Source organism: Bos taurus, chromosome 10 (assembly GCF_002263795.3).
Source record: "Bos taurus isolate L1 Dominette 01449 registration number 42190680 breed Hereford chromosome 10, ARS-UCD2.0, whole genome shotgun sequence".
Lineage (NCBI taxonomy): Eukaryota > Metazoa > Chordata > Mammalia > Artiodactyla > Bovidae > Bos > Bos taurus.
Genome location: NC_037337.1, coordinates 101,697,941 through 101,709,152, shown reverse-complemented (window position 1 = coordinate 101,709,152; position 11,212 = coordinate 101,697,941). Strand labels below are relative to the sequence as shown.

The 11,212-nt window shown below is 52.7% G+C and overlaps 1 protein-coding gene across 8 annotated transcripts in view; it reads right to left on the bottom strand.

Annotated features, from left to right (window-relative positions):
• Positions 1–426: 426 nt before the first annotated feature.
• The window catches only part of TDP1 (tyrosyl-DNA phosphodiesterase 1), a 72,917-nt gene continuing 62,131 nt past the window's right edge, over positions 427–11,212 (bottom strand). For 7 of the 8 annotated variants that reach the window (XM_059890378.1, XM_059890376.1, XM_059890383.1 and 4 more), the window contains 2 exons: positions 6,217–6,328; positions 431–755 (listed from right to left, as the gene is read on the bottom strand). In XM_059890378.1, the coding sequence (XP_059746361.1) occupies positions 682–755; positions 6,217–6,328 (186 nt within the window). In that variant the 3' untranslated portion in view covers positions 431–681. Of the gene's footprint in view, positions 756–6,216; positions 6,329–11,212 lie in introns of all 8 variants that reach the window. The other variant, NM_001193155.1, reaches the window with a different exon arrangement.

Genomic DNA, 11,212 nt, shown 5'->3' with positions numbered 1-11,212 from the left:
CAGGGGCTCCTGCGAGTGGAATACTTGTGTGCTTTGCTAGGGGCCTGTGAGCTGTCTTTTCTGGGCGTTTGTGGGGACGGCTGAGGACAGGGCAGGCAGGGGCTGGTCCGTGAGTGGGGAGGATGAAGTGTCATGGGAAGCTGCCGGATGACGACCGTCAGTCGGCGCGTGGTGTCTGGGGAGCCTCATGGGCCTCAGTGACACACAGCAGGCCCTTCCAGCAACTCTGCCACACACCCAGAAAGCTGAGGCAGGGGTGACGGGTCACACTCCTGCTCTGGAAAGTTTCAGCTGAATCAGAGGCACCCTTTCCAACGGAGCACAGCTCACAACGTCAACCTTCCATTCAGAAGCGTTGACGCCACCATGAGAGTCTGCATTACCAGGAAGATCGCTTTGCATCTGTCTATCTATATCCTTTTAATATGCGGAAGTTTAATAGCTTTTATTCCAAGGCATAGAAAAGGGAGTTAAGAAAATATACAATTTTTTTTTCAAGTGAGAATGTCAACAGTGACCATTGAAAGGATAACCAACGTTCACGTCTGAAAGACTGACCTTTGCAGAGTTTTGTTGGGGGGCTGATAAAACATTAAGGGAAGTGAACACCCATTACAAACAAGGACATCCAACGTTTGGGGCTCAGGCCTTACATGTCAACTTCACAGAGCTTTCCTGCTCTCAGGAGGGAACCCACATGTTCCCATGTGTATCAGGTGCTTTGACATAAGGGATGTTCCAAATCCATGGTCGATCTGGGGGAAAAAAAATTACATGAATGTAACACTTATTTGAATATGATTACAGAAAATCCACTCACCTGATAGGATCAAATCACTCACGGGCCGCAGCAGACATATCACGAGAGTCCTTTTCTGAACTGAGCCCTTTTGGGTAGGAGCTTGCAGTAAAGGTTCATGTTAAGACACGGGAGCGTGAACCCCGGGGTAAATGCTGGCTTGCCACTAAGGTTCCCAAGTCCCTTCACCTCTGAACCTGTCTCCTTACCTGTGCCTAAGCCGTGGAGCCGGCAGTAGGATTAAATGAGACACTGTTGCTGTTTAGTCCCTCGGTCGTGTCCTGCTCTTTCGCAACTCCATGGACTGTAGCCCACCAGGCTCCTCTGTCCATGGGATTTCCCAGGCAAGAATCCTGGAGAAGGTTGCCATTTCCTTCTACAGGGGATCTTCCCAACAGAGGAAACAAACCCATGTTCCTGCATTGGCAGGCAGATTCTTTACCACTGAGCCACCAGGGAAGCCCATTAAATGAGATAAATTGAAGAACTGTGCAAGATGCCGTGTTCCATCTGCATAGAGAGAACCTAAAAAGGAGGTGGCTCTTGTTTTCTTCTTTTGAGAAGCTGGAGAAACCAGCAGTGACCACGGGGACAGTCAAGGCCACTTCTCTGCTCTCAGCTGGTCACGGTCACACAGAACCACGAGGCCCAGAGTCACATCCCCGAAACGGTTTTGTTCTGTAATTTAAGGCCAGTGATTGCTGAGCCATGACCATCTCTGTATAATGCCTGTAGACCCACATCGAGGGAAGCAACAGGCCTTGGAATGGTACTGATACAATGGAAAGAAGTGAAATGAAGTCGCTCAGTCGTGGCCGACTCTTAGCGACCCCATGGACTACAGCCCACCAGGCCCTCCGTCCGTGGGATTTTCCAGGCAAGAGTACTGAGTGGGGTGCCGTCGCCCTCTCCGTTATCAGCGGCTAGGCCTATCAGATGTACTTGGAGCTGGTATACTTGGTGACAGCCGTAGTGCCCTCGGACACGGCGTGCTTGGCCAGCTCCCCGAGCAGCAGCAGATGCACGGCAGTTTGGATCTCCCTGGATGTGATAGTCGAGCACTTGTAATGCGCCAGGCGCGATGCCTCGCCAGCGATGCGCTCAAAAATGTCGTTGACGAAGGAGTTCATGATTCCCATGGCCTTGGACGAGATGCCGGTGTCTGGATGGACTGGCTTCAGCACCTTGTACACGTACACGGAGTAGCTCTCCTTGCGGCTGCGCTTGCGCTTCTTGCCGTCCTTCTTCTGGGCCTTGGTCACAGCTTTTTTAGAGCCCTTTTTAGGGGCAGGAGCAGACTTAGCCGGTTCAGGCACGTCTATGATGACAACACCCAACAACACAACGGAAAGAAGACCCAGGTTCAAATCCTGCCTTCGTCTCTGTCTGCGGCCTGGGGAAGGCTTGCGGATCTTGGTCTCGGGTTCCCCGTCTGTGAAATGGGAGCTAATTACGCTCGCAACCTCCCAGGATTACTGTGAAGTATGAATGCGAGAACGACTGGGAAGCTCATTCCCAGCATATTGTAGGTGCTCAATAAATGTGAACTTTTTCTTCCAAAGAACCAAAATAATGTGAAAGTGTAAGTTGCTCAGTTGTGTCTGACTCTTTGTGACCCCATGGACTGCAGCCCACCAGGCTTCTCTGTCCATGGAATCTCCAGGCAAGGTAGGGTGTAAACACACTGCAAGGATTAAAAATAAACTCCCCTACTACTGTTCTGGGAAACATGAGTGGCGGAACAAGTCTGAAGGGCGGAGTGCTCACTCGGCAGGTCGGCTGGGATGGACCAGCCAGCTGCCCCGGGGGTCGGCGCTGGCCTCTTCTTGAGCAGACACAGATGGCAGCTGGGAGGCTGGCCTGCCTAACAATGACTGCTGCTCACACCGCCCAGCTTCACCATTTGTCTTGAATAATCATAGACTGAACGTGCAAACAGCAGCTCCCAGCAGCAGGAGCAGCCAAAGAATGCCCAAGGTGGCAACACGTTATCAGAACCCTGTTCTCTAGCCTCTGGCCTCCGGATGGTTTGAAAGCAGGAAACCACACTTGCTGTTAATTTCCCTGAGAGGCAGGGGGCTAGCAGGGCTGGAGACCTGACTCTCTGGCTACTCACTGGCCACTCTCTTGCCCTAGAAACACCATCTTCTGCGTCTGCACGTCCCTGCACTTCCTCCTCTTTCCCTGCAAACTGCTCTGTGGGGTAACGGCAGCTGTGCTTCACCCTGGGCAGGACACACTCTGACCCTTGCTGTCTCCCCAGGTCAGGGTCTGTGACACACAGGCATCTCCTAGTGACTTAAAGGGCCACCACCGCACTTAGAGCACGCCCTCCAACAACCTGGGTTTGGAATGTGCGGATCCACTTATGTGCAGATTTTTTTCTCAATAAACATGTACTACATGATCAGGGGTTGGTCAAATCTGGGGATGTGGAATCGGGGACATAGAGTGCTTGTCATGGGACTCGAGCATCTGAGGATTTTGTATCCGGTGGGTCCTGGAGCCACCCACTGTGAACACCAATGGGGACTGTATTCCTTTCCTTCAAGATAAGCCAGTAATGTCCAAGTGAGGACCTGGAAACCACCCGCCGGGAAAATCCCATGCTCTGTTTTATAAATAAACAAATATCTGTATTTCTTGGGCAGGTCCTTTCCATGCTGGCTGGAAGGCCCTCCACAACCTTGGGGGAAAGGGACACACAAAAAATGCCAACACGGAGGGGTGCGGGGTTGTGAAGTCAGCACTGCCACTCACTGGCTGGGATGAAGGCCTGTTTCAGGCGAGCCTCCTCGCCTGCCCCACGAGAGCGCGTGCCTTGTGACAGTCGTGTGTGTATATGGAATGCTTGTTAGTGTTGGTTAGGTGCTGTGCTCTGCCAGGCGGGCTTCCCAGTTGGCCGGGAGGTAAACAATCTGCCTACCAATAAAGGAGATGTGGGTTCAATCCCAGGGTCAGGAAGATGCCCTGGAGAAGGGAATGGCAACCCACTCCAGTATTCTGCCTGGGAAATCCCATGGACTAAGAAGCCTGGTAGGCTACAGTCCACGGGGTCGCAAGAGAGTCTGACACGACTGAGCAACTAAACACCACCACCATGCTAGACAAAGCCGAGGGCCTCTCCAGGTTACAGTCCAGAGGGGAGGCAGACCGGGGAACGCCCTGCCGCTGGGACGCTGACCCTCACCTGTCTGGGCTGACTGGGAACTGCTGGCACGTTTTTCTGGGACCCACCGCTGGAGGGCTCGTCTCAGTAGGTCTGGGCCAGGCCTGGCAAGGTGCCCCTTTGTCAGGGCAGTGCCCAAGGTCCAAAGCTAAGCACACATGTAGCCCAGGCGGCTAAGCCGAAGGCCGTCATCACATGGGTCTTCCCTACCACCAATATGTTTATTCAGGAGAACTGGGAGGTCGGGGGGCAGGAAGGAGGGAACAGAACAGAAAAACAAGAGAAAGGAAAAAGACAAAGGCACAGCCCAAAGCCAGAAGGGGAATGAGGGCATCAGGTCACGTCCTGGGTTAGGGTCTGTCCTGCACGAGTCTCAGGCTCTTTGTCAGTTCATCAGGGTGGGGGAGAGAACGACCGTCCACTCCCTGCTGTAACTGCATCGGACATTTTAAGTGCCAGAAACAGTGGCTAACAGCAACTGGATGCCAATTCTGAGCTGGACACTGGGTTAGATGCTTTCAAGACCTCATCTCAGTCACTTTTCAGCAGTGAGCTGTGCGCTCTCATTTTCTCATTTTGCAAATGGAAACACTAAGGCCTAGAGAAGGCAAACCACCAGCCAAGGTCACGCGATAAGCTGTCAGGCTAGTGCATAAACACCAGGACCTAAAGCAGTGTTTTCCATCTGTGAGCTGGAGGTGGGGAGGAGTCGTCACGGATTCCTTGAAATTCTGACAGAACCTCTTGCTAGTAAAAAACAAATATGGTGAATTTACAACAACATACTTAGAGGACTCAGAAAAATACACATGGCTTGGAAGGAAGGGAACAAGAAGGCCTTTGGAAGCTGTCCATGTGACCAGAGAGAGGAAGCCGGCTGTGTGAGGCAGGAGGGGCTTTGTCAGACGAGCCCAGATAACCTGAGAAAGGGGCCCTCGGAAGGGCAGGCTTGGCTCAGCATGGAAGCCAGAGTGAGTGAGGCTGGGAGGCGGCTGGGACCCAGCCAGCCTTGGTCAGGGAAGGAAGGGCCCACCAGGCAAGGCCAGCCCTACTCGGGAATCCGAGGTTTTGCAGTATCAATGGGATGACGTCACTGATACTGTCCAATCAAAACTCAAACTTGTCCTGTTCACATCTAGCATTTGCTCAAAGACTGTGGACTATACCCGGCTACCCTACAGGTAGGGTAGGATCTGCCCCGTCCTGATTGTATTACTTCTCCCCCTGCGTGAACCTGGTGAAGCGTGAACTCGCCTCAAAGCCAGACTTCCCGGGGCTGAGAGAAGCGCTCTGGGGCTGGAGGGGCCGCGTCAGAGCAGGTGCGGAGGTGGGGCCGCCCACCCCGGCCAGCCTCCCTCCAGAACACTGGGAACCCGTGCCAAGATGCCACCGACTTCCTCTGCAAAAAAGACCTGGTCTCTGACCTTAAAGTCCTCGCCTAGTGCAGCAGTTTTCAGAGGGTGACTTGGGGACCTACCTTTCAAGGGGTGGGGGTACACCTGTAAAGTCAAAATGAGGGCCATCCTAACATTAAGTCATCACCGGTCACTGCGCCTGGGTGTACAGAGGCTGCCTGACGTGGGTGGCAGCAAGGAGCAGCGGTGAGAACCCAGCTGTGAGCCCAGACAGCAAACGCGTCTGCAAAGCGGGGAACAAGGCCATCTTCCAAACCAACCTGAGTTGGCGGACAGTCACTTTAGATATTTTTAAATATATCAATGGGCTTATTATTATTTTATTTTATTTTTTTTTGTGAGCAAGGCCCGTAGCTTTATTTTCAACAGGGGCTTTTATACCGTAAGTTACACATAGAGGATAATGCTGCTGCTAAGTCGCTTCAGTCGTGTCCGACTCTGTGAGACCCCATAGATGGTAGCCCACCAGGCTCTGCCCTCCCTGGGATTCTCCAGGCAAGAACACTGGAGTGGGTTGCCATTTCCTTCTCCTATTATTTTAAAATAAGTCAATAAGTACTTTAAAATTTATTGGCTTTAATTTCTTTATGACAAATATCAACAGCTATAGAAACCCACGTAAAGGAAAGCTGTCTGTGGTCCTTGATTAGTAAGGGCACAGGGGGTTCTGAGACCCAGAGGCTTGAGAGCCGTGTTTCCGGGGCCACGAACCTGTGCTCCCAGAGCAGCCCCCCAGCCAGGCTCCTGCCAAGAGCCCACCCACGGCTCTCCCCGAGCGCCATTGTCTCTGCGCTGGCACTCACACCCGAGTGTCTATGTCCCCTGGGTCTCACCTCTGTCTCCGTACACTTCTGGAGGTAGGTCGTATGGCACAGGGAAGGAGGCTGTGGGCTCCTGGCTGCTCCCAGAGAAGAATTTCTGTTTCACTTTGAAACTGTCCAGGCCCTGCAGACACACAGAATCTATAATGCATCTCATTTTCTGGAAGAAGTTCCCAAAGATGCAATTATATTTTTATGATGCTCACAACAGAATTCAGAGCTATTTTTGTGATTGTTTCAGAGCTTCTTCTGATATCGGTTAGGTCAAATATATCTACGACACTGCAAATCACTCTTTCTTAAAAATGAAATGTCCAAGTTTCGGAAAATAAATTATAGTAAAGCTTGCAAAAGTTTAATAAAGTATATAAAGATATATGAGAAAACAAAATTTGGGGGCTGTTATAGCCCATTTTGGAGAAGGCAATGGCACCCCACTCCAGGACTCCTGCCTGGAAAATCCCATGGATGGAGGAGCCTAGTAGGCTGCCGTCCATGGGGTCGCTGAGGGTCGGACACGACTGAGCGACTTCCCTTTCACTTTTCACTTTCATGCAATGTCGAAGGAAATGGCAACCCACTCCAGTGTTCTTGCCTGGAGAATCCCAAGGACCAGGGAGCCTGGTGGGCTGCCATCTGTGGGGCTGCACAGAGTTAGACACGACTGAAGCGACTTAGCAGCAGCAGCAGCAGCAGCAGCAGCAGAGCCCATCTCTACCGACCTCTGTGTACAGCAGCAGGGAGTATGTAGAAGATACTGTCAAACACTTCGAATACTTTCAGTATTGCTGTAGTAATGGGCTGCTCACTCTGGTGAAGTATAAAAGTTGCTTTCATGTATAATGAAAGTGTCCAAGATAACGGGATAGGAATGTAACAGTGAGAACTCAACAAGACCCACCAAATGAAGGCTGAGTCTAAGAACTCCAGAAGAGGCTCGTACTAACTTCGGATCCTCATCAGGATGCAAGGCCAGGTGCCGAACCAGGCTGATGTTCACACTGCTCCTGCCTCCTGACACGGGGCCTGCCCGGCACGTGGGCACTCTGGAGGTCAGCTGGGCGCTCCCCACACCACTGACCATCCCCCGACCCCTTCCCAGATGACCCCAGCACAGTGTTTCTGCCTCATTCCTCTGGCCACCTGTTCACACTCATGTTGTTCCTTCTCATCCTAGATGCCCACATATCAAACGGGGCTCTGTCTCCAGAACCCACACAAAGTGCTAGCCCTACAGTTCCTGTCTTGGTGAGCACACAACTTAGACTTGGGTAGAAGAGGCTGCTCCTTCCTGGGCACAGGGGAGGGAATGGTAAGCATCAGTGCTGTGTGGACCTGGCCTTCGGGCAACCTGGGCTGAGTCTGTGCGGGTAGTAAGGGCTGTGAGTGGCTCAGGCTGCACTCATTCACCCCACTCATGACTCCTTGAGCCCCTCTTCTGTGTCAGCCTGTACTCAACGTACAGGAGTTGCCACAACTGTCAATCCCTGTTCTCACGGGATGTACAGTCTAGTGGGGAGACGTTAAACAAACACATTTATAGAAGTCAAATAACTAATTACAATTTGTGACAGGTGCTGTGAATAACAACAGAGGAGTCCTAGAAAATAGGAGGCCTGTTTTAGATTTGTCGGGGACGGGTGCTCAGCGGAAGTCCCCCTAAGAAAGTGACATTTTAATCAAGCTTTGAAAGGTGAATTGCATTTGGTCAGGTGAGGGTGGGTCCAGGAGGAGGCCACAGGGTCCCCAGTGGCCCAGAGGCGGCCGGGAACTTGCGAGAGGAACTAAACGAGGTGGCCGTGGGGGACGCCGGGCCACGTGTCCACCAGGCCTCCACCTCCTCATCGTGAGATGGAGCTCAGTCACGTCTGACTCTGCCACGCTCCTCGGCCACGGGATTTCCCAGGCAAGACTACTGGGGTGTGTTTCCATGCTCTCCTCCAGGGCATCTTCCCCACCAGGGACTGAAACTGCATCTCCTGCACTGACAGGTAGATTCTTTACCATTTGCAACTCCTGGAACGCCCCAATCTTCCGGATGTTATTGCATTAACACGTCTCACTTCAACACCCAGCACAAGCCTTGACGCGTAGTTGGTGGTCAAGAAATGTTGAGCTGCAAAAATGGGGTTAAAGGACCTTCCCCGCTCACTTTCTGGGCATCTGCACGGAAGCCAACACAGCAACGTGCACGGAAGCGCCGCAGGCAGGAGGGGACGTGCAGGGAGGCAGGGGTGATGCCCCGCCCCAGATGCGGGTGAGTAAAGCTGCAAAAGGCAACACGTGAGATACAGGCAGAGTCTGTGCAGAAAAGGAAGAAAGGACCTTGTAACAGTGGTCACTTAAGAAAAGCGCCACAGAAAATATTTTTCCTGGACCTTGAAAAGTTGATATAATTCTGATGAACGAAGAGCTAGCAGGGAGCACCATCAGGGGAGGCCAGCCTGAGGGAAGGCCCTGCAGGGGACGGTGAGGGAGGCGAGGCGGGGGGGCGCTGGGGACGCTGGGGAGGGAACACGGTGGCAGGCTGCAGAGGGCTGCGAAGGGGGAGCGCTGTGGACACCTGCAGCTTCTCCCTGTTGAATCGGGCCGTCTCCTCTGGCCTGAGTCAGGGATGCGGGGAAGAGACCACCCTTCTCTGGGGAGCTCCTCTCGCTACAGGAACCACTGACTGAAACTGCCCAACCTGTTCAGGAACGACAGTCACGCCTTGCATGAGTTATCTTATTAAGAGGTCCCGGCAAGGAACGCAGAACAAGCTACCCGAACTGGAAGCATTTTGGAAAGGCCAAAACGGGAGAAGAGACTCCAGCCCAAGCGTCTAGCAGCCTCCCAGAATCCTCTGTGCTGGAATCCATCTCGGCTGAGCAACGCTTGCGCCGCCAGGAAGGACCCTGAGTCAGTGACCGGCCAGAGACAACCTGGAAACTAGCGCAGTCACCACAAAGGCTGGGACGGTGGGCCACGCGGCACAGCGGTCCTTCTGGGCTCCCTCTCCCGCCTGCTCTGCACCCGGGCGCCCCTTCTCAATAAGGTCTCTTGCTTGGTCAGCACGTGTCTCCCTGGACAATTCATTTCTGAGTGTTAGACGAGAGCCCTCCTCGGGGCTATGGAAGGCAACAACTTGCAACAGCTCGGCAGGTGTGAGCCCCAGCTGCAGGCCGAGCTCCACGTCCTGCAAATGGAGACAGGAGCCCCGAGGACACCGCCCAGACCTCTGGGTTCAGCCCCGCCTGAAACAAGTTCCAGCTGGTTATCCTTCACTTACAGCACGGGGTGTCGCAGGACCCTGGTGAGAGTGGCCTTTACTGTGATGTACAGTGAGGAGTTGCAGAAGGTTTTCTGAGCAAGTAAGTTCCACTATAAAGGCAGACATGGCAACCCACTCCAGTATCTTTGCCTGGGAAATCCCATGGACAGAGGAGCTTGGCGGGCTACAGTACACGGGGTCACAAAGAGTCAGATACGACTCAGCAACTGAATAACAAGGCAGGATGAGCCAAATTCTGGAAACCCTGGCCCTTGACCTCCTAAAAAAAAAAAAAAAACAGGCCAGAGGTTGGGAAGTGATGCCTATTAATGATTATCAAAAACTTTATTGAGTTTCAGGCAAAAAATGACTTCCCTCTTGTTTAGCTCCTGGCTTACTTGTGTTACTTCTCAAATGTGCATGGTGAGGGATGATCAATCTTTACAGCTCAGACCCAGATCACAAGCCCCCCTGTGCCATTCTGTGGTGGCTGATTCACACGCCAGGAGCTTTGAGCCGATCATGCCTGACAGGAAGCAATGTGCTTTTCCCTAGACTGCCATTTCTGACCCCAATTCTAGGGCATCATATATTTACATTTTAAAGAGTGCCACTCTCCCCTTCAATCTGGATGTCAAATAATTCAAGGGTGTCTTCTAATTATCATCATTTATATATCATAGTGGTACCAGTTGGCATTTTACAGAACAGAGGACGGCACCCTCCCAGGCACGGGTCACGTTGAAGACAGCTATTATGACAATACAGTGATAATACGCCGGGTGAGAGGGTGGACATGAACCGCGCATGAGAAATTACTGGCTTTTCCCTCCACCAGTTCGGGGAGGGAAAGAGCTGGTTCTCACTGTGACGGATTAGGCTTAGCAGCTTAGCTCAATCACAGAGAACAAGCAGGCTCACGTTTCAGTTTGAGATGTAATTTATGTTTTTAGTTGCATCTAACCGAGTAGCATCCTCAAGCAGTAAAACCCTAGGCAAACGTTCCTGGGTGAACACTAGCGCAGATGAACCTTCCGGAAGGAGCGCCTTTCATCACAGATGCGCTGATTGGCAAGGAAGCGAGTTACAGGAAGGTGGCTCTCTCGCTTTTCCTGAAGCATATTGTCTTCAGTGCCTCCAGCTGGGGGCTTTGGAAAAGCTTTGTGGAGGAGTGTACCCCTTGCAGGGCCAAGAGGGATGGGCTCTTGAGAAGCGAGGGGCTGACTGTGAGAGTGTGGAGGATGTTCTGGAAGGGGAAAAAGTAATACTGCGCCATCATGGGTGTGACATCAAGATTTCGGTTCTCCTAAAGCTCAGTCTCCGCCCTCCACTGAACGGCTTTGTCTACATGCTGGTTTATGAACTATGACCTGGGCCCAGCACTTGCTAAGTACCTGGGGCTGCTGTAAACACTTCACACGTAACCACTCTTCATTCTCAAATGATCGCCCCCGTCACGGCGGAGAAGAAGGAAGCCCAAAGAAATGAGCAGGCTGAGTCTCATGGCTCATGTGGGGCTGCAGCCCGCCTCTGTCACTCTGGCCCCTACAGACCTCAAGTCCCTGAGCCTTCATACCCTGTGCTCAGGGAGGGCCCCTTCTCGGTCCTTGGAATCTCTCCAATTCTGTGCTGTCTCTCTGAGCCACTTCTGAGCACGAAGCAGGCCCGGGGGGTCACAGCTAGGAGACGGCCATCGCTGCCACAGCCCACCGCACTGGGGGCCGACAGGCACTGGAGCGTGGGGGGGCCGGGGTGGGG